Genomic DNA, 23,214 nt, shown 5'->3' on the forward strand with positions numbered 1-23,214 from the left:
TTTTAAAAAGGATTCTGTGAAATAAATATAAATTCATTTATCAGCATGTCTCCAGCATCCCTCTCCCATATTTCTGTCCCTTTAAAAGGTTGCTAGGCAACCAGGTTGAAAAATAGCCGAAGCCCTTGTAAAGAGAAGACACACTTACAATGTTAGAAATATAAATATGGGCTTGCTCACTTGGGCTTGCTCACCGACTGCCAGGTTTTGTGACATAATCAATTCAGAGGCAATGATTGCAATTGATCTTGAGGTTGGTGAGAACAATTGGCCATAATCTGCCCGGGGAGGCATGACTCAAACCACCCAAGTGTGAGAGGAGGTGCTGCTCCAGTGGTACCTTTTGCCCTTGAAAGGGGATGAGTTTTCAGTGGCCAGTCTCTCTGCCTAAGTCTGTGTGACTCCATTCTTGCCGTTAGCAGTCTCCATAAAATCTCTTTAGAGCTCACAATTGTTAACGCCCAGTCTTCCCGAGGAATTGCTGCTACATCTCCCCTGGCATTAATATATCCACTTGATTTTAAATGGAGCCTGCTTGTGTGGCTATTGGCGTTGCACCGTCTCTGGTGGCCCAGGCTGAGATTGCTCTGAGGAACTGCCTTCCTACCTGGTGTGTGTGCCAGGGTCTGCTCTTGGGGACAGGTGTTGATATTCAGCTGCTAATTTCCCCCATTAGAGACAATGTGGTAGGATCTGATGCTACAATCTGTTCATCTGAGGTCTGCCCTGATTTTTCCTGTTTAGAATATATTGCTAACTTTATTGAAACAATAAAAGAGGGAATAGATGCACAATGTGACCCTAAATGGTTTTGCTTTGCTATGGGAAAAAATCCACAGCAGTCAATTTCCTTTTGTCTATTATAAATTTATTAACAGCGTGCTGTAATTAGGTGCATGGCTTTGCCTTAGAGGACAAATGGTGCTTCTTGAACTGTGACGTTAGTCTGATTGTGGTAAAATGACCCATTTGGTTTTACCAGCTGTGACTTTGGAGGGAACGGAATGACAGAGAATGCATAAAATTCAACAGATGAAAACATTCTCAGCTCATACTCCCTATTGCCGATTATTCCGCATCCCAAACAAAATGCTCTTTGGATTTGCTTGCTAATGTCTTGGTGATCTGAGGAGTATTGTGCTTAAGTGAATGGGATGTCAGAAGAGCAATGGGCTTATCAAATCAGGCTCATATTCCCCCATTAATGTGCCATAGACGGCTCTGGTAGAATCTAAAGATGTGTGGTTCTGATTTACCAAGAGGGATTCCCAAGTGGGGAAGCAGGATAGTGCGCCGGTTACAATTTTGCTGTTCAGATCAGGCTGCCTGCATTGGAAGCCACAGTATTACGGCTTCTGAATTTCTCTAAGCCTTGGTTCTCTATCTCTAAAACAGGGAATTGTATAACCTTCCTCACAAAGTGCATGTGAGGATAAAATGAGTGAATTCTTAGCACAGTCCTTACAAATAATAAGCTCTCAAGAAAATTGAGGATTCAGATCCCAGAAATAATAAAGCTCATTGTACTTCACAAAATGGTCCAGCTTGTGGGAAAGTCGTGGGTTCCCGACTGGGCTTGGGAGAATAGGGGGAAGAGCCATTATCAGCTCCCCTCAGCCTACTCTGGGCCTGGCACTCCTGACTGTGGGGAAGGGGTCCAGAAGGAAAAGGAGTTCCCCTTCTGTGGCCATGATCCTGGCAAGAGTTTTGAACTACACCGACTTCCATGGATTTCTTTTCTTTTCAATTCTGGGAGAAATCTTAGAGATAGACAGGAAAGAGTGAGAAGAGGCGTCTGCTGCCTGACTTCACTTTTTCAGCTCACACGAAGTAGGAGCCATCGAAATGGAAAACCACAAAGAGATTAAGTCTGTGTTTGTGGTCCTGTCCCCTCACTGGTCCTTGTTCTGGGTCCCCTTTTCTAAGTTTCTGTTCTTGCCTGTCGTTTATCCCAAGTAAAGTTTTATCCAATAAAGGTTTACAATAGGATGCTTCCCAGCACATTCCCATTTCAATGGGGACCTTCTGGGGTAGAAAGCAGTGAATCTTAATGAGGACATCTCACGCACCATGACAAAACAGGTTTTCTAAGTGGGGGAAGAAGGCAACTGTTATCTCTTGATAACCTCATAAGTATCCTAATGTCAGAGGAGACTGGACTCATTCAGTTGATGATGGCTGGAAGTTGTCCATTGCAAGCCTGATGTAGAAATTTGTTAAAATATGGTGTTTCGTTTTAAAAGAGAGAGGGGGGGGCATTTTAACACTCTTAGCATCTCTGTGTTTTCTCACTCACTTCTTTCCTGTGCCATTGATCTATTTAGTGCCTTTCAGCTCAGAATCTCCCCTTTTGTGCTCTGCTTTGTGATCCTGGAGTGGACTCTAAACATTTCTCCTTTGCCATGTGCAGATGTAAGTTTCGTCAGTAGAGGGCAGTGGAGGGCCACTGCCGGAGGTAAGGGCCCGCCTCCTGGTTTCAGCGTCCTTTCTGAAACCTTGCTCCTGTGGACTTGGGCTATCAGAGGCATTTGGGACACCCAGCGGTGCTCACCCTCCAGAGAGTTTTACCAGCACTCGGTGGGCAGCTTCCTGTGAGTCGCAAAGGCAGCCCGGAAGGTGATTTCCTGTTTTCCAGCCCTGGCTTGTCTCATCAGAGAACATCACGCCCATGACCCTTGGTTACATCCTTTCCAATGAGGTCTGAGTCTCAGCCTCGGGTCTGGGGGCAGGGGTTCTTCCAAATTAGTTTTTTTCCACGGCATTCTGTCTCAGCCAGAGGGAGTAGCTGCTCCCAGCATCTGTTCTTTCTGTATTGTTAGAGTTCTCTTTACTCCTCAGTATCTAATCCCCTATTACTAGTCAATAAATCTTTATATTAAGTTTTCCCTGTTCAGATTACTGGTGTTTTTCCCCTGTCTGCTGGTCGGACCCAAATTGATAGACCCTAGAGGATCAGAAGTGATGTTATGCTAATTGTGAGTTTGGGGAGACACTGGGCCTGCATATCCGAGCTCTTTCCCTTCTCCTTTTCTCTTGGGAGTCAGCCAGACCCAAGACTGGCTAGATAAGTCTGTCTTTCAGATTTAGAAAGCCTGTTCCCTGCAGATGAAACCACATTCTCCAAGATCAGCTCTATCAGTAATATAGGTGTTATTTTTGGACCCAGTCTACTGACTTCTTTATCTTATTTCTCAATTAGTTCACAACCCAGGCAGGGAGAAGTCCTACTTTATATTGTCCCCCCCACCCTCCCCAACACCCCAATGATTTTCATATAAAACATTTTAAAACAACCTACCACCAGAAAAATGAGTGCAGCATGTCTAGCATGTACTCTTTAGCTTTGCCAATCCCCTTGCCCCCTCCCATATCATATAAAGCTATTTTTCTTAAAATGCTAACATAATTGGTGAGTGATTCTGTATCTCCAAAATACTGTTACACCATAATGGTCATCTTCAAGGACTACAATGCCATAGAACCCACATAAACAGTTCAGAATTTGACAATAAAAAAAATTTAGAAAACAATGAAACCTATTTGAAACACATCTCTTTCAAATCAAGAATTAACAAATCATGCATTTAAAACTCTGTGTGAAAAAGAACAGTCTTGTGGCTTCCACTCTGTGCATGAAGGCCCATGAAGGAGAAGGATCATGAGCCAGCCCTTGGGCAAGGTCTACTTCCCTGGCACATTGGACATTAACAGTTGGATTGGATGGTATTGCTGAGTTCTTGTTGAAGGAGGAAATTGAAGAACGGGTGTCAGCAAATGACCACCTTGGCTCAGACCGTGGGCCACACACCACTTCTCCCCTCCATCATTTCTATTGACATAGCCTTCTATTGTCCTTGACTTTCTCTGGCACTCTGCATGCATGGCTGAGTTACTTATGTATCCTGTGTGTTTGCATAAGGAGAGCACAGTGGAAGGAAATCTACTCCAATGTGCTTCAGAGAGAAAGAAAATGTAACCGGACATCCAAGGAGTCTGGGCTGCCTGTCACCACTTGAGCCAATTAAGCAGAGACAGGGTTGAATCATATATGAGCGTTTATTCCAATACTGCCGGCAGTATGGGAGAGCAGTCGGTCACCCACAAAAATCTGCTCGGACCCCCCTTGCCATTTGGCTGGTTATATACACATGAGGGAGAAGATAGCTACGTGCAGTTATGAGCTACAAGTGTAACATGGAAAGGGGAGGGTAGAGTCTGCAGTCCGGCCTTCAGGAGCTCAAAGTCTGATCACAAGGTGGCTAATCCACGATGTTACAAATTCAGCCCGTTCCTGGGATTGGAGAATGGTCCTGAGAAAAACTCCTGGAGGGGGTCAGGGTCCAGGGTCCAGGCACAGCAACCACATCAAAGCGTGTCCTGTCCTTGGTCTGTTCACAAAATGTATTTCCTTTCTGAGTAATGGACCCATTGAGGCATCTTATCTTTTTACAGCCTTGTTTCATCCTCCAGTTTCCCAGGGTCTGTAAGAAAACTTCTTATCTGTAGTTAGTGAGGTGAGTAATTAGACAACTGTGGCTCTATTCTCATTGCATGCCCTTCCCCAGTCTCAAAAACACGACTCATGCCTTTTGTGAACATTTTTATATTATTTTATCCTCACAAGAGGATATGTTTATTGATTTTAGAGAGAGAGGAGGGAGAGAGAGAAACATCAATGTGAGAAACATTGATTGGTGCCTCTTATACATGGTGCCCCGACCAAGAATTGAACCCACAACCTTTTGCTGTACTGGGCGATGCTCCAACCAGCTGAGCCACCCATCCAGGGCCCTTTTGTGAACATTTGAAATGGTGTAGCGGCTAAGGATTAATAAAGCTTCATGACACTCCCCATCTCAAGCATAGGCCTAGGTAATAACACCTGACACAGGAAACATAATGTAATATTGAGATTCTGAGATGACTTTTGAAACAGATCCTCACTGTGCTGAAAAGCCAGAGAAAGTGAACATCTTGTCACTTACTGATGGTTAATGATTGAGATGAGTTTATGATAAGCCATATAATTTGACGTGGTAACTTCACATTTTAATGATTATAGCAAATGGTGTTATTTAAGGGACAGGATCAAATCAGGATATTAAGAATCAGCATCTGAGGTATCAACAAGCTTGAAATTTAAGTACAAATATTGGCTTTTCTAATTGTTTTTTAATAATTCTTTAGTTATTGGGGAATAAATTTTCATAGGCACTAATCATCAAACCTATGCTTTTATAGACAGTGGTGCTATAAGGCGGAGATGGGACTTAGGTTCATTTTATTTTTGTGATATGGTTCAGGACATCCTATCTCCAGATATGACACCCTGGAACATTGACTAGTTCAAGCTGAAGGATTTTGAGAAATGGCATGTGCTGAAAGGACTGCCTGGCCTTCTCCTGAGCCAGGCCACAAAACCCTCTTGTGAGAGGTGCCCTCTCGATTCCCAGAGGAGAGGAGCATCCTTATCTCCCCAGACCAAGATCACGGACACAGAGAGGAATCTGCCTGAACAGTCCTTGCTGAGTTTCCCCAGTTACCACACTGAGCTCATACTCTTTGTCCCATTGCACCTTCCCACAACTCTCCACTCCTCATCAAACTTAGCATAAAACACTCAGGCTGAACCATTTCTTTGAGTCTTCATTTCCTTATGAAGCCTCTCATGTCATGTAAAACTAATCTCTCTCTATAAAAGCCTAAGCAACCATTACAACCAGTAGACTGAACGACAGGTCGACCGGTCGCTATGATGCGCCCTGACCACCAGGGGGGCAGACACTGAATGCAGGAGTGCTCCCTGGTGGTCAGTGTGCTCCCACAGCCAACCTCCTGTGGCCGGCCAACCTCCCATGGTCCCGCTCCCCGGCTGACCAGCCAGCCCTGATTGGCCCCAATCAGGACTGGGCAAGATGGGCCCCTATCGGCCCTGATTGCCAGCCAGGCCTAGGGACCCCACCTGTGTGCATGAATTTGTGCACCGGGCCTCTAGTATTAAATAAATTTGTATGCTGTTCTCTTGTTAATCTGTCCTTTGTTACAGAGGTTCCAATTGAGAACTTAAAGGGTAAAGGAAAATAGATACTTTTTCTTCTCTGTATTTGCTCCCTTCCAAACACCTCTGCCTCTAGTGTTCTTCCTGCAAACCTCTTCCACTGATTGGGAGATGCCTTTGTGGTGGATTAGCATTTAGCGTGAATGTCTTTTCCAACCTCGACATACCTTTTACACTTACTGAGGGTGCATGCACAGCACTGTGATTCTGACTTGTGTCACCTTCATGTCTGTTTTCGAATTTAAAGAAATATCTTCAACTATTTAATTTTTCAAATGATTCCTCTTTAGCAGAATTATACCATATGTATGTTTTGAGTAAATCTTGGTCTGTGCCCCATATATCGAGGTAATTACTCAGATATTCCCACCATTAGGACCAGGTAGCAGATTCTTGCAAGTGGCAGAATGGAACCCAGCAGCAGGGGATCAAAGCCAGACTCTGGTGGAGCTGAACAACATAAGGTTACTATTCACTGTGTGTTCTCTGGAGTGGTGACCCAACGGCACCCTTCACAACCTGCAGGGCTGCTTGGCAGTCACTTCCTCCTCTGCTCTGGAAGTGTCACTGGCCAGCTCAAGGCAATCAGTGTCTGCTCTCCTGCAGGTGAGTTACAACGCAGGATCCTCAATGTTCTAATAGTGAAAAACAAACAAACAATAGAAACAGCCTGAATATGGGTGTTGGCTATACAAACTATAATATGCCCACATTGTAGCATGGGTTGATCTTTAGAATGGAAAAAATTAGGACCAGGACACTTATGTGTAGTGTATAATCACATTTCTACTGTCCCCAACTATAAATTTATTGTAAAAGCTAATATATTATAAAATTTATATTGCACGTATATAGAGGGGTGGACAAAAGTAGGTTTACAGTTGTTCTTATGGAAAATACAATAAAAAAATCCAAGAATAAATTCCTTTTCATTTACTCACATGTGTCAACCTACTTTTACCAACCCCAGTATTTATAGCACAGCAAGTATATATATTTATAGCACAGCAAAATAGTCTATATCATATATTTACAGCAAATATTTAAAATGCATAAAAAAAGGTCTGAGAGAATACAAGTCATGCTGATATAGGGAAGAGACTGTGATTAGGGAAATTAGGGGTGGAATTGAAGAGGAATTTTGTTTTTGGCTTTCTAATGTTCCTGTGTGTGGGAATTTTTATTTTTTGGGTTAATCCTCACCCAAGGATATTTTTCCATTGATTTTTAGAGAGAGTGAAAGGGAGGGGGAGAGACAGAGAGAGAGAAAAATTTATGTGAGAGAGACACACTGATTGGTTGCCTCCCACAGGTGCTCTGACCCGGGCCAGGGATGGAGCCTGCAACTGAGGTACATGCCCTTGACTGGAATACAACCTGCCACCCTTCAGTCTATGGGCCAACACTCTACCCACTGAACCAAACTGGCTAGGACAGTCTTTTATTTCTTTTCTTTTTAAATTGATTTTGGAGAGGAAGGGAAAGGGAGAGATAGAAACATTGATGATGAGAGAGAATCATCAATTGGTTGCCTCCTGCACAGCCCCCACTGGGGATCAAGCCCAGAACCAGGCAAGTGCCCTGACTGAGAATCGAACTGTGACCTCCTGGTTCATAGGTCGATGTTCAACCACTGAGCCACATTGGCCAGGCCTATATTGGGGAATTGTTTTATATTCTGGTGGAATCTTGTATTATAAGTATTTCAAATTTTTAAATACTTTTGAGCAGGTAGGAGGTGACTTAGGGAGAAAGGTAACTTTGGCTGTGGCTAAGTGGTAATAATGAGGGAAGAGACACAGGCACACACCTCACCGTTCAACCTCATTACTGAATCTACCGATTGTGATCAAGATGGCAGCCCCACTGCTGTGATCAATACTCTCAGAATGCTTCGTTATGCTCAGATGTCTTGCTTTTTTGCTTCTATTTATTAAATAGAATACCTTTTCAACACACTCCCAGGTGTTTAACTATAGGCTAATGATCATTCATTAATTATTATACCTCAGTCTTTATATCTCCTCTCTGTATTTCATCTTTTCTTTCCTAACACCCTCCTCCCCTCATCAACTGGTTTATGTCCCCTCTGTTTAGGATCCACCTTGAAATTCATAGCTTCCAAGAAGCCTCTCTTAATTAACTCAGCTTCATTGAGAAATCTTTTACTCAGCTTCTCCTTGGTGAACGTGTTTTAATGTTTGAGGACTTCATTTTGCACCTTCTGGAGGTGTTGCTTGCTAATTGGCTTCCTGTCATTTTTTTGCATATATGTTCTCTTAATTCATCTTCCAAAGTAACAGACTCTTTCATGGGATAAAACACAGAAAACAGTGAGGTGTATGGACTTGGGAGACAAAAATACCTAAGTTAAAAACCTGACTTCCACTTTTTGTTGGAAGTTTTTAATAAAATTTTTTCTTTAAGCTCATTTTTCCCCACTGGTGAAACTGAAATAATAATACCTATTTTATAGGATTGTTGTGGTGTTCCATTGACTTGTATGTGAAGCACTTGACATGGAGGTTGGTTGTAGTAGGCACACAACATGATAGTTATTGGTATTGATCCTCTTCTATCTCCAATCCACTATTATATATAATATATATATAATATATATATACACACACACTAGAGGCCTGATGCACGAAAATCATACAAGAGTGGGCCTTCCTTGCCCTGGCTGCCAGCACCGGCTTCCCTCTGGCACCCGGGACCCGGGCTTCCCTTGCAGCCCCGGCTTCATCCATAAGGTCGTCTGGAAGGACATGCAGCCTAATTATCATATTACGCTTTTATTATTATACCAGAGGCCCGATGCACAAAATTCATGCAAGGGGCTCAGCCCTCGCAGCCATGGTGGCTTGCCTTGGCCCTCACAGCCTGGCTTTGTCCAGAAGGTCATCCAGAAGGACATCTGGAAGGTCGTTCGGCTGTCCGGTCTAATTAGCATATTACACTTTTATTATATATACTAGAGGCCCGGTGCATGAATATTGTGCACTCGGGGAGGTCCCTCAGCCCGGCTTGCGCCCTCTCACAGTCCGGAAGCCCTCAGGGAGAGGCTCCTGCCACCGCTGCTGCACTCACCAGCCATGAATCCAGCTTCTGACTGAGCAGCACTCCCCCTGTGGGAGCGCACTGACCACCAGAGGGCAGCTCTTGCATTGAGCGTCTGCCCCCTCGTGGTCAGTGTGCGTCATAGTGACCAGCCGTTCCCCACCTTTTGGTCAATTTGCATATTAGCCTTTTATTGTATAGGATGTATAATGATTCTGACATCAGATAATGTCCACAGTGAGGTTTAAAGTCATGATTTATTTGTTCATTTTGGTCCAATATGTTCAGGGACCTGGGAACATTTGGGTTCAAAAGTAGAGGAATGAGGCTTACATATTGTCAAATCCAACTCAAGTCACTGCCTAAGGAGACTCCTTTGCTTCTCAAACCCTGCTTGCTCTGTAAAATTTAGTCATAATTTGCTCATATTGAAAGGAGCCCTCGCAACCATGGTGGCTTGCCTTGGCCCTCACAGCCTAATAGTCTAATTTTACACTACTTTGGGTACCAAGTCATATTTTGTCTTGGAATCATTTCTGGTCTTACTTACAATATATGTATGTTTGTGTTCACCCATTCATGTAGTCATACAGCAAAACTTTGCTAAGTGCTGCTATGCTGGGCACTAAAGACACTCATGAAGCATAAAGAGAAGCCTGTCAGGTAGATAAATTGAGGAGAACACTCTAAACCAGTGGTTCTCAACCTTCTGGCCCTTTAAATACAGTTCCTCATGTTGTGACCCAACCATAAAATTATTTTCGTTGCTACTTCATAACTGTAATGTTGCTACTGTTACAAATCATAATGGAAATATCTGATATGCAGGATGGTCTTAGGTGACCCCCGTGAAAGGGTTGTTTGACCGCCAAAGGGGTCGCGACCCACAGGTTGAGAACCGCTGCTCTAAACTGAAGATATAGTATGTGCAAAGGTCCTGAGGCACCAAAGAACAGGACCTGCTTTAGGAGCTGTCTACAGTACTGTGAACATGGGGAAGGAGTTTGAGATGAGATTGAGTAGATAAACAGGCAAGGCTATTTGTATTTCATGTAAAAGAGTTGAGATTTTATCATATTGGCAGTGTGAATCTACTGAAGAATTTTGAGCAGGGAAATAACAATGTCAGATTTGAATGTTACAAATAAATTCTAGCTAGCTGCCAAGTGCAAGATGGATTAAAGACAGATGAAGATAGAGAGAGGGAATAAAATAAGGAGGTTCCTGGAGTAATCTGGGTATGAGATGTTACGTGAATGAACTAGAATATCAAAGAGGGAATGGGGTGTTGAGAAAGGAAATTAGGAAATAGAATTTATAGGACTTGGTGCTTGATTGATATATTCATTTTCTATTGCTGTCTTAACAAATTACCATAAATTTAGCATTTTAAAGCAGCACAGATTTATTATTTAACAGTTCTGTAAGTTCAAAATCTGATATGGGTCTCCCTGGGCTAAAATCAGGGTGTCAGCAGGGCTGTAGGCCTTTCTGGAGGCTCTAGGTGAGAACTGGCTTTCTTTTTTATTTAAGTTACTAGAGGCCCGGTGCATAAATTCGTGCACAGGTGGGGTCCGGCCAGCCTGCCCCAATCAGGGCCATTCGGGCCAGCCAGGGGAAGGGGCCGCAGGTGGTTGGTGGGCCGGCCCCGCCCCCTGGTCAAACTCCTGGTTGAACTCACAGTAGAACTCCTGGTTGAGGGGACAATTTGCATATTAACCTTTTATTATATAGGATTAGCAGGATTTTCTTCCTTACATTTGTAGAATTAGAGTCCCATTTCCTTGCTGTATATCAGCTGAGGCTCATTCCCATCTTCCAGAGGCTACCTGCATTCTTGGGTAGAGTTTCTTTCATATTTTTAATCTCTCCTGCCTCTTTATTTTCTTTCTATCTCTCTCTTCTGCTTTAAAGGATTCACCATTAAAGTGAGTTAATCCAGGTAATTCTCCATCTCCAGGTCCTTAACCTCAATCATATCAGCGAAGTCCCTTTGCCGTGGATGGTAGCATGTTCATAGGTTCTGGGCATTGAATGTGGACTTTTTGAGGGGTCCGTTATCCTGCCTTCTTCAGCTGGATGTGGGTTAAGTTTCTGACTCCAACAGCCAGGTGGATGCAACTTGAGGGGAGGAAGATGGTTTCGGTTTTGAACGTGTTGACTTTGTGGTGCTGCAGAGAAATAAAAATGGGACAATCTAGTGAGTAGTTAAATGCACCAGCCAAAAAACAGAGGAGAAATCAAGGCAGGAGGTACAAATCAGGAAGCCTTGGCCATCTAGTGAGCCCTCAGTTAATGAGTAGAATGGGAGGGGAGGATTGGGCTGAGAACAGAATGCTGGGGCCGATAATATTCCAGAAGGAGAGGTACCCATCACAGGAAGACTAGAATAATCTACACGGTGTCCCATCATGTGGTCTCAGGGCCTTGTGACACATTTCTTTCTTTCTACTCGATCTGGCCCATTTTCTCCTCATTCCTGATTTTCTGCCTGCTCGTAGTTTCTGCTTCCTAAAATTTCAGCTTGCACTTTATGCTCTGTGGCCTGTCCTGTCATCACGCATCTCTCAGCTTCAGCTCCCGTTACTAAACTGCCTCATTCTCTGGCTTTTTCCAGTTCAAGGTGGCAAAAATTCCTTCCAAAGAGAATCAGATTGACCCAGCTTATTTTAAGTCATGCTGTAGTCACCAAATTAAACGAGGATTGGCTGTCCTGATGCCAGGTGCCCACCTTGGTCCAATCTTTTTCTCTCTATTTCAGGAACTAAGATGAATTCAGTTTGGCTGTTCAGCAAATTATTTTGTCCCACATACACTTTGGGGGAGGAAGGTTAACTTTCTGTCATCACCCCTTTATCTTCATCATCACCCCTTGCTTCTAGCCTCAGATAGCCCTAACGCTATCTGCGTGCAGGGGATCTTTAGAAAAATTGAATTTTGGGTCTAAAGCACAGGAATAAAATTCAGGCAGGCAAAACTCAAATCCTTTTCCTTCACTGACTAATCTCTTTTCTACAGTGTCTTGGTAATGTTGAGAGCTGGTTATTCAGATTCATCGGCCTTCCAGCCACTCACCATTCCCACATCCTGGAGGCCCTCAGCATCCATACATAAGCGAGTGGTACCTGCCTGCCTCTGCATCGCAGCTGCCCTGACTCCCATATACTGTGCTAAATATGAAGCATCTCACCTCCTTTTAGAGAGAGGCCCTCTGGACAGGGTTGCAGCTTGCATCTGTAGTTTTAAGAGAAGGCAAAAAGATACCATTGTTACTATTTGGTGGTTTTCCTAGATGGCGAGAGAACTAGAATTTATATTGCCATTACAGACAATATACAGACAGTCCTCGGGTTACATCAGACTCGACGAACGTCATTTTGTGGTTACGTCGCCATCTCCCATATATATATAAAAAGTTCTGTCATTTCGACATATGTACATATGTGCTTTATGTCTTTTATTATTTATTTACCACAAGTAAAGGTCAGGAATTGTTACCTTTCTTTTAATTCTTTTTTACTGTTTCACTTCATTACTGCTGTGTATGTGCTCCATGTGAGTGACGTAGGTGCTTATGTAGGTGGATTCCCACTTACGGCGAAAATCGCGTTACTTCGCGCCCTAGGAACGGATCTCCGATGTAACTCGAGGACCCACTGTACTCTAAAGCCTTCAATTTCTTTCTTTCTTTCCTGTATTTTGTTTTGTTTTTGTTTTTTTAGTTTTCATTGCACACAGATAATGATCTTTCAAAGATCTCATTTTACTGAATCTAAGTATGATGGATGGACTCCAGGAAAGATGGGGCATCTACAAGGTCAAATGAGATTCTCTAAAACCAAGTTCCTGTAATGCCAAGCTTTCAAAAAGGTGTGTGGGGTTCGTGTGAAGCCTCCAGGCATTGGTGGTGAGTGGTGATCCGCTGCTGTTCTCCTCTGTGCCCTGCTGCAGAGGTTCCGGCCAACACACACATGGTAGCCCCTGTCCTTAGTTCCTGTTGAGAAAAAGACTGAAAACAGGAAGCTACAGTGTTCTCTACCCCAGAGTGGACACTTGCCATCGATTTCTCCACTGGACCCTTGCCAGGTCATTCTCCAATTGCGGGAAGGGCTGTCCCTCCTGCTCCACTGACCAATGTCAAGCCTACTAGGGTTGTTTTAATCAAGTCTGTACACTTTGTCTACAAGTGACTTCTTGGTCATGGTTAACTGCTTTGGGGTGAATTAAGTCTGTTAGACAGTAAGTTGCTTAAGTAGTTCTTTGTGGAACTGGCCTCAGTGAGAACAGAAGGAGCAGAAATCCTGACAAGAGCAAAGAAAGTTCAAGGGCTGGAATGGGCTGTAGAGATGACCTGGGACAACCTGCTCACTGAGAGATGCCACACGGGCCACACAGGTGAGCTGGGAGGACATGGATGCGCAGCCTCAGAGGCTGGCGCCAGTAAGATGAGGTCAGCACAACCAGTGTTGCAGCCGAAGTTACATGACCGTGCTTTTGTTATTTAAAAAATACAGGTAAAGATGAAGGCTTGTTGAAGAGAATGAATGAGATAAAGAGGAAGCCTCCAGAATAACTGAAGGGCAACCTTTAATTGCTACTCTTTCTAGCTCAGTACACGGATGATTCTCCTTTGCATCTTTGAGTCAGATGATCTGAAGGATGATTAAATAATCATGCAGTACAGGGAAATCACATACTTCCTCTCTTATCATTTTTTTCCCATCTCGTCCTTGCCTCCTGCTCTCTCTCCAGACTCAAAAGGCTATATAGTCTAGCCCCCCAAATTACTCACATTCTTTGATCTACCAGACTTTTTAAACTATTTCTGTGACTTCCTACATGTTGTTTTCTAAGCCTGAAATGGTTTCCCTCTCCTTCTTTATCTTGAAAAATCCAACCTAATCTTCAGGGGTCATCTCAAGTTCTTCTTCCTTATAAACTCTTGGGGACACTCCACATTGGATAAATTGCCCCCTTAGTTCTGTTTCCACAGAACTTTGTGCTTGTGCTTCTATTATATCATTTATCAAATTGTGTTCTATGTGATAGGATAATACTCTGAAATATTTAGGGCTCAATTAGGATTAATTGCCTATAAGAGTGGGTTAGAGAAGATGAAAATGTATTTCTCTCTTCTTTAAGGAAGACTGGGGAAGTAGTCTAGAGCTGGTATTGCAGCTTTACAGTATCATCAGGAATGCAGTCTCTATCTATACTAGGGGCCCAGTACACGAATTCATACACCTTGAAAGGAACTGTGGGCCCTGAGGCTGTAGTGGGTACAGGGGTGGGTCTCGGCCCATCCTCCGTACCCCCGCCCAGCTCCTCCTGCCGTGGCCCCTGGTTCCCTATCTGCTGGCAGCCCCACTCCCATGCACTGATGGGGCAGCCGCCGCTCACACCTGCTGATGGCGTGGAGTGATTGGGGTCGGCACCAGCAGCGGGTGTGAGCGGCGGCTGCTGCCCCAATCACCCTTCAGGAGCAGGGGGAGGTGGAGAAGCCTTGTGGGGCGATCGGGGCCAGCAGCCGCTGCTCACACCTGCTGATGGCGCCAAGCAATCAGGACCGGTGCCAGGCACCAGCAACGGGTGCAAGCGGCTGCTCTGGTGCCGGCTGTAGGTGTGAGTGCCAGGCGGAACTGTGGCATGAAGGAGCAAAGAATTTTCAGTAACCAGCAGAGGCTCACCCCGATGACAGCGACTGGTGCCCCACCTTGGTCTGGTGTCCCTGCTCACCTGCTCCACCATCCTGCCGCAGCCGATACCCTCCATGTTCCATGCTCTGCCGCCAACGCCTGCCATGTTCCACGCAATTGGTTGTTCTGCCGTTCGGTTTATTTGCATATTAGGGTTTTATATATATATATAGATTCTTTGCTATACTTTCATTTTCACATTAACCTCATGTCCAAAATGGCTGCTCAAGTTCCAGCCATCACATCTATGCTCCAGGAAGCAGAAAGAGGGAAGAAGAAATGTGGCATATCTCCTTTCTCTTAAAAAGACTTTCTGGAAACACCATAGAACAATTTTAGTTACATATCATTGCCCAGAACTCAGTCACATGGCCACATTTAGCTGCAAGGAAGTCAGGAAAATGTAGTCTTTATATGACAGCATGATGCCAGAATAAAAATTTTAAGAAACAAGAAGAGAATGGTTATTGAGAGGCAGCTTGCAATCACATTATCTGATACAGTTTTTATTTCTGGTTATTCTTACTGCTCTTATTTTTCTACCTATTGAAGCTGAGCAACGTATGGCTTTAGGAACCAGTTAAAACCCAGGTGAAAATAAAGATCACATGTAATGGATTTACAGTCAAATTTCTGGTGTTCAGAAATGTAACTTTCTTCATTTATGAACTTGACTTGTCCATGAGTTCCTATTTTCATTTATGGCTAGGAAAAAATGTACAGTTAACATGTGGGAGCACAAAAAACCCACAAAACTTTTCTCCCACCTTTACGTTCTTCTAGCTGGGCTAATAATCACATTAACAGAGACATATTAGGAAGAGAAAATGTCCAAAATGTGTTATGGATGGACATGTGGGGGTGCCATAAGAATATGAGACCCAAGGAGGCATTGTGCCATACTGGACAAAGGAGAGTGGGAAGGGGTCTGGGGTTTTAAAGAGAAAGCAGGTGATTTACAGGTAGACAAGAAGGAGCAAACATGTGGTAAGCAAATGTTTGCTGGGCTGCCCAGAAACAGGTGCGCACAGAGGAAAGTTCGACAGACAGGCTTTGCTAGGCTTCTCCCTGGCTGGCTCATTGAGTTTCTAATATGATGCTAAGGTGATGCTCCCTTCCTTTAAGCAGATTTTTCTATCTGAATTCTCCAGGTGGGAAAAGGAGAAGGGCCAAGTGTTCTTTCTGAGTCTTGTTTCTTAATAAAGCTTAAAATCAATGTCCCAAAAGGCATATTTGGGGGTGGCAAAACTTAGGCCCCTCTCAAAGATAGCGTCAGGCTGGTGTTGCTCAGTGGTTGAGTGTTGACCTATGAACCAGGAGGTCCTGGTTTGATTCCCAGTCAGGGCACATGCCTGGGCTGCAGATTCCATCCCCAGTAGGGATGGAGCAGCCGATCAATGATTCTCTCTCATTGTTAATGTTTCTATCTCTCTCTCCCTCTCCCTTCCTCTCTCTCTATATGAATGTCGTGTCCTGGCAGGGTGGCTCAGTTGGTTGGAACATCATCCTGTACACCAAGAGGTCGCAGGTTTGATTCATTGTCAGGGCACACACCCAGTTTGTGGGTTCCATCCCTGGTCAGGGCTTATGTGGAGGCAACCAATCCATGTTTCTCTCTCTCTCTCTCTCTCTCTCTCTCTCTCTCTTTGGCTCTCTCTCATCAATAAAAAAAGAAGACACAAATTGTTTATTAAAATAAATAAATAAACAAATAAAATTGAATGTCTTTGGGTAAATATTCAGTCAAACAAAAGGCCCTTTCCTTCCCCCGTTTCCTGCCTTTTCATCAGGAAGTGGTCTGGTTACCACAGTTTTCCTGCACTTCTCTGGTTTTCTTGGGCCTCAAATAATTAGTTATGTTAGCTGTCTGTCCCCATCTCTGCCCAGGGACCTCTCTGGGAACATTACCTTAGTTGTTTTGCTTTCTCCACTGCTTATTGCAGAAGTGTGATATATAGGAAATAGTTTAAAATGTGACTGTTGAATTTATGAGTATACTTTAAATGTATCAAATGGTAGCATAATGATCTGAAAATCCTGCAAAATTAAAAGTCTATTTCTCTAAAGCCCCTAGCACTAGTTTGATAACTTTCTTATGGCACTAGTAATACTTAGTTCTCAATTTGAGTAGTTGTGTGCTTGCCTCTCCCCTCAGAGTGTCTGCCCCCTGAGGAATGTTCCTGATCTATGTAACCCTCACAGGTCTTACCGAAAGCTGTTGACTTAGAAGACCTCAAATCAATGAAAATGAAGGACTAAATAAATATGGGCTGGCACTTTATAATTTACTACTAATGAATGACTCTCACCCAGGAAGAAACAGAGTGGATTTTATCAGAGCTATTTAGAACAATATCAGTAGGCAAGTTGATAGTCTGTCTTTAACTGAACACTTTTTTTTGTAAGAAAAAAAAAATTGCTTTTGTTTTTCAGAAATCCTCCACCTACTTTACTTCATCCGGAAAAATGGTGTGAGGAATTCAACCACTTTATTTCACAGTGAGTATTTCTTCCACTGAAAATTGCTTACCCAGCAAAGCCTTGGACAGTGATTGGAGAAATCTAAGCTGTGGAATTTACTTGGTGCCAAAAGTTGTTATGCCTTCTAGCACGTTATAACACGGAATTTGTTCCAGTAAATGACAGAAGGTGCCTCTGTAGGATTTGAAACATAAGGAGTTCCATTTGAGTCTTGGCTATGATCCTCCTCCTTATCATATGGGTCACATTTATCTGAGAATCTACTCTTCCTGGGACAAATATTGCCAACTCTGATGCCCACGCTGGGACCAGAGAGGAGACAGAAGGTGGCAGCCTTCAGCAGAATTTTTCAGTGTAGAAGGTGGACTTTGCTCTAGGATCCGTGGTGTGGGAGCAGGCCTCTAGTTTCCACGGTGATTGAGGGGGCAGAGTAGGATCTCAGGCCCGAGGCACCAAGGTGAAGAGCCCCCGCCATGGCTCCAGGTGTGCAGAACAAGATGAAAACCTAACTGATGGGTGATGTACCTGGTGCGAGCTGTGCTACCAGGAAGTAGGCAAGATGGAATGGGGCTAAGACAGGAGCAGAGCCACCACCACCACCAATGGGCTGATGACTCAGTGCTGGCAACGTGAGCTTTTGGCCAGGCCCCTGACAGAGGACTATGCTGGGCCCCAGTCTGGGGAAGATGCTCGGTGTGCTGGCGGGGACCCTTAGCCAGGGGCCTGGTGAACGGTGGGGGCAGGAAGTGAGACCAGGCACAGGATCTGGAAAGAGGCGCCCTCAGTGACTAGCATATCGGACAAAGTGTTCAGAGGTCATGGAAGGAAAAAGAAGTGACCAAAATAGCTGGAAAAAACAGTAGGGAAGGGTCAATACAAATTTCTCTAACATGTCTGCATGCTGCCACAAAGAGGCAGGGCCATGAAGCAAACTGGGTCTCTTGATCGTCTTCCTTAATCAGTCACAGTACAGATCAACAGTCCCTTGTCCACAATTCCAAACTCCAAAGAGCTCTGAAAAATGAAAGGTTTTTCTACTTGAATCATTTAGCTGCAAGCCCTGACCTGACGTGAACTGATTTGATGGCAACACGTGACCGACACGGAAGTCGAGTTATTTATAGTCGTTATTTATCTCACTCAGTGTGAATATTCATGTGAATTGCTGCAGATATATTAATGTGTTTGATTACAGTGTACTGCCCCAGATCCTGCTGGGGATGTTATATAACATACAGTAAATGCACTGGTTCACTTTTCTAAAATTTGATAAAAATTCTAAATTCCAAAACATATTTGGCCCCAAGGGTTTCATATAAAGAGCAGTTCACTTTCCTTTCAAATGTAACATAATTCAGGGTCCCTTGTCCAGTCCCTCCTGGATTTGTGCCATCTTCTTCAGGAGAGAGGAGCAGTAAGGAACTCCAAGAACTCTACCAAGTAGGGCCAGGTTGAAATATGACCCTAAGTTCAAGACCAGGGATGGAGGCTATTTCCTTCCCCCTTCTGTCCCCACTCTGATGTTCCTGCAATGACTGCAGAGTACAGTAGTCACAAGTCAAGCGTGATGTTAAGAGGAACAACAGATGTAGCAGGAGGGATGATGCTCACATAGGAGCAGAGGATGAGCCACCTCCTGAGATTTGGGAACCAAAGGAGGAGGTAGAGGGAACTGGCACCTTGGTGGCTGGGAACACATTTCTGATCAGCCCAGGGAGAGAAATCTGGTCGCTAAGGTTCCAATGATTTTGCTGGCAAAGCCTGGATCCAGAGTTTTCCTTTTCACTCCACTGCTGCACAGAGATGCCCTTGATTGACCTTCTCTAAACTGTTGGCCTAGAAAAACCCATTACATATTCACAAATATGCCTTCCTGTACCAAGGTCTCATGATGCCTCTAAAATGTGACTTGACTCACCAAAGTTTGGCTTCTGTATACTTTTTCAAGAAAATGTTGGTGGTAAGCCAAGATGGCATTATTTGGATGGATTTGGGAATAAAGGTATGTACTTGATGATGGGGTGGGACTTTCAGGGTTAATCACAGGATAGAAATCTCTTTCAACCATTGATTTTTCTTTATGGAAAACCCTTTTATATGCCCACTTAAATCTGCTTATGTTTTTCCTAACTCTGAGAATTCCAGATGCACTCATTCTGACTTGCTGTAGATTTAGAGGAGTCTTGATCCTAGAACGGAGGACTAAACACAGAAGACAACTGTTGAAACTGCAGGGGAGGGAGAGTCTGGAAAAGTTCTAATGAACCAAGGAAAATAAATAGAAATTAAGTGATTGTGTGCTTTACTACTAATTTAAGATATGAAAAAAAGTCATCAATCTTCTCTTTTTTTTTTACAAGTTCTTTTTATTGGTTTTATTAGAGAAAATATTACATACTATAGGCCAGTGGTTCTCAACCTTCCTAATGCCGAGACACTTTAATACAATTCCTCATGTTGTGGTGACCCCCAATTTCATTGTTACAAATTGAACATAATTAAAGCATAGTGATTAATCACAAAAACAATATGTAATTATATATGTGTTTTCTGATGGTCTTAGGCGACCCCTGTGAAAGGGTCATTCGACCCCAAAGGGGTCGCGACCCACAGGTTGAGAACCGCTGCTATAGGCATTCATGAATGCTTTCCTGACCTCAGCCAGCCAATCCTATTTTCCCCATTACATCTTAGATTCCTCAACCACAAATTCTCCTTTTACCTGATTTTTGGGACTGTAATTCTTGAGATTAGGGACTAATTTATTGTGTTTTATCTTTTTAGGTAGAAACCTGCCCATTATTCCCAAATAATATCCTCTGGTTTTATAGATGAGCCTACCTACCCTAGGCTGCCATTGCTCAGCCTACCAAATGTTATTTAACTTTGCTATTTCATTCTATTTATTCAAATCTCTAATTAAATATAAACAGAGATACTCACTGGGTTAGAAATGTCTATTTAAAGAGAGCCTTGGTTTGTTTTTATACATATTTTGCTCATATTGGGAGGAACAAGAAAGAAGGATGGAGGATTAAGATATTCAGATTAGCCCGGCTGGTGTGGCTCAGTAGATGAGCATTGACCCATGAACTAAGAGGTGACTGGTTCGATTCCCGCCAGGGTTTTGGGCTCAATGCAGGAGGCTGCCCACTTATGTTTCTCTTTCATCATCGATGTTTCTCTCTCTCTATTCCTCTCTCTTCCTCTCTCTCTCAAATCAATAAACACACACACACCTGACTTTAAAAAAAATCTTCATATTATAAGCTTTTTAAAAAAATATATATATATTATTGATTTTTTTACAGAGAGGAAGGGAGAGGGATAGAGAGTTAGAAACATCGATCAGCTGCCTCCCGCACACCCCCCACTGGGGATGTGCCCGCAACCAAGGTACATGCCCTTGACTGGAACCAAACCCGGGACCCTTCAGTCCGCAGGCCGACACTCTATCCACTGAGCCAAACCGGTTAGGGCTATTATAAGTTTTTCATTATTGGTGGGCCTGGGGTGAGAAAGATGATTATCTGGTAATTTTAGGAAAAGAGTTTTTAGCTTGAATTATCCAGATAATTGCTTCAGTTCATAGACTAATCTGTGGTGCATTGTATTTAAAGTGAGCTGGTTCTTTCTAAAGAGTAAACAGGACTAGGAATTCCTTAACAGCTTAAAAACTTTCAATATCCTGACTACTGACTGATATGTTTGCTTGGGGTGAGAGAGAAGGGGAGGGGCGACATGAGTGCTGAGATGTGGCCTAATATTTTTCAGATCTGTTTCCAGCCTTCTTAATTTGGAGACAGGAGAGATTTTAAGAAGGTCTGAAATCCTATTAGTAAACCTGTTTGGGGGTTGAGAAAAAAAATAGTAAAGAAACATTAGCCTGTTTGGTTCTGAACCTTTGGTCATTAGTGATAATTGACTCATTTATATGTGTTAGTTATGCATTTATCAAAGCATGACTCCTGACAGCTTAGTTATGATAAATTAAACATGATGCTCACATAAAGTCTGCACTTTTTTTTTTATCCATATGCTAAGACCCTGCCCAATGTTTTTTGTCACTTCTATAATGTGTGGTTGGCTTTGTAGTGATTTCATTATCAGCCCTTTCCCCTGTGGCTAAAGCTATTTGCATAACAAGTTTATCTGGTTCAAGTCCCAGCCAGACTTCTGTTTTGTCAGGATGCTCCGTTCAGAAGTAGCCTCTTGATAAGGTAACAATAATTTTTCCTTGCCAAATTCACCTTCCTTTTAATAGCTGTCACTTTTTTTTTAAGTTCAAACTAATTTCAGGTCTAAACTACAGAAATACTTCCCAACCATTGGTCAAAGGGTATCTGTGAAATATGCTCTTTCATTTTGTCTCTAAAACTTTTGGGGTTTTATTAGAAATTAGATTTAGGACTTTATCATTAATGGCCCTTGAGCTGATGATTAGTGAGACAATAAAGACGGATTCCTCCTAGTCAAGGGCAAAGCCATCAAGAACACTGTGGCTGCTCAGCCTTGGACTTAGTGATGACTTGAACTATATGGTTGCCCTTACAAACTGTGCTTGCCTGAGTTGGCTGGCTTGATGGACTAAGTGTGCAGGTGTGTCTATTTCCTAACGTTAGCATTGTGGCCAAGCCTTGACTTTTATTCATGAAATATTGAGGTGGTCTTTGCTATCCCTATGTTACTGGAGAGCCAAATTCCCTCCTCACTCCTGGGAGTGGGATTCTTACAATAATTTTAGAAAATGAATTTTCTAAGATTTGCACCGGAGAATGAATGTTTTTTATTGGCATGGAAGTACCTTCCTCAGTTAAGTACCTTCCTCAATGTCCCATTTCCCTTAAATCAGTCCTGAAAGAGGGGCAGCTGTGGGTTCAGCAAAGCAAAGCCAGCGTCCAGAGTTTCCTCTCCATGCTGCAACCAGGTGTAGTTCAGCATCCGATGAGTTAAAATCCATAGTCCGTTGTATGGGCCCACGTGACTGTGGGTGAATGCAGGAGGTGCAACAGGGGTCCAAGAGGGCCAAGAGCCAAGAGCATTTATTTTCTTTGTTGAGAAGTTTAAATATTCAGGTTTCAAGCCTTGCAGCAGTCACACCTATTCTGGCCAATGACCTATTCCCAGGTGTGACTGACAGAAAGGTAAACACCTTCCCATGTCACTCAGACTTTACGGGGCACGCATCCAAACTGCCTTTGTCTAGTCCCTTCCCCTGTTGGTCAGCAGGGAACAGACTTGGAGAACGTAAAATTAGCAAAGCTGTAGAAATGGCATGCCTATATTTTCTAGTCTTCCCTTCACTTCTTTTCTGTTAAATAATAACCAGATTATTAAAACAGTATCACCTCCAAATGACATTCAAATAGCTACAAGCAGTTGCACTGAGCATTAACAAGGTGAGATCACTCTGAGCTGCAAACTACTAAAATGAATGCATATTTGCATAAATTTATTCCTTTAAAATTGAAACTGAAACCTGGAATATTTGCTTTTTTTTTTTTTTTTTTGGCTTGAATGTTTATAAAAGTAACCATTTGGAAGTGGTTGTTTTGTTGACATTGATTGTATCCCCGTCAAGGCAACAACTGTCAGCCCTTTGCCGTTGTCCATTTTGTGTTTCAAAGCAGCTTAACTGACATGGAGTTATGATGTCAATGAGCAGCACACTTGGAATGATAAATATTCTAACTTGTGATTGATTAAGTTTCACAAATATTTTTGGCTTTTTAAGTCCTGTTGTATTCTCAAGGCAGCCTTGCAAAGGGTTAATACTTTCTGGCGTAGAAGGATACAATAACCTTTATTTGCATTACTTCACAATTGGCAATTTTAATTCAAATGAGCAGCGGTATCTCCAGTGACAGACTCTCCATTTTAGATTTAGTTAGCCAATGATTAGCTATTATGGCTTCTTGA

At 43.1% G+C, this 23,214-nt stretch overlaps 1 protein-coding gene across 1 annotated transcript in view; it reads left to right on the forward strand.

Annotated features, from left to right (window-relative positions):
- Window positions 1-23,214, forward strand: part of MYO3B (myosin IIIB) — a 443,210-nt gene that overhangs the window by 97,943 nt on the left and 322,053 nt on the right. The window contains exon 8 of the mRNA XM_014545672.1: window positions 17,248-17,313. Coding sequence (XP_014401158.1) covers window positions 17,248-17,313 — 66 coding nt within the window. The remainder of the gene's footprint in view (window positions 1-17,247; window positions 17,314-23,214) is intronic.

Source organism: Myotis brandtii, unplaced genomic scaffold (genome assembly GCF_000412655.1).
Source record: "Myotis brandtii unplaced genomic scaffold, ASM41265v1 scaffold112, whole genome shotgun sequence".
NCBI classification, from domain to species: Eukaryota; Metazoa; Chordata; class Mammalia; order Chiroptera; family Vespertilionidae; genus Myotis; species Myotis brandtii.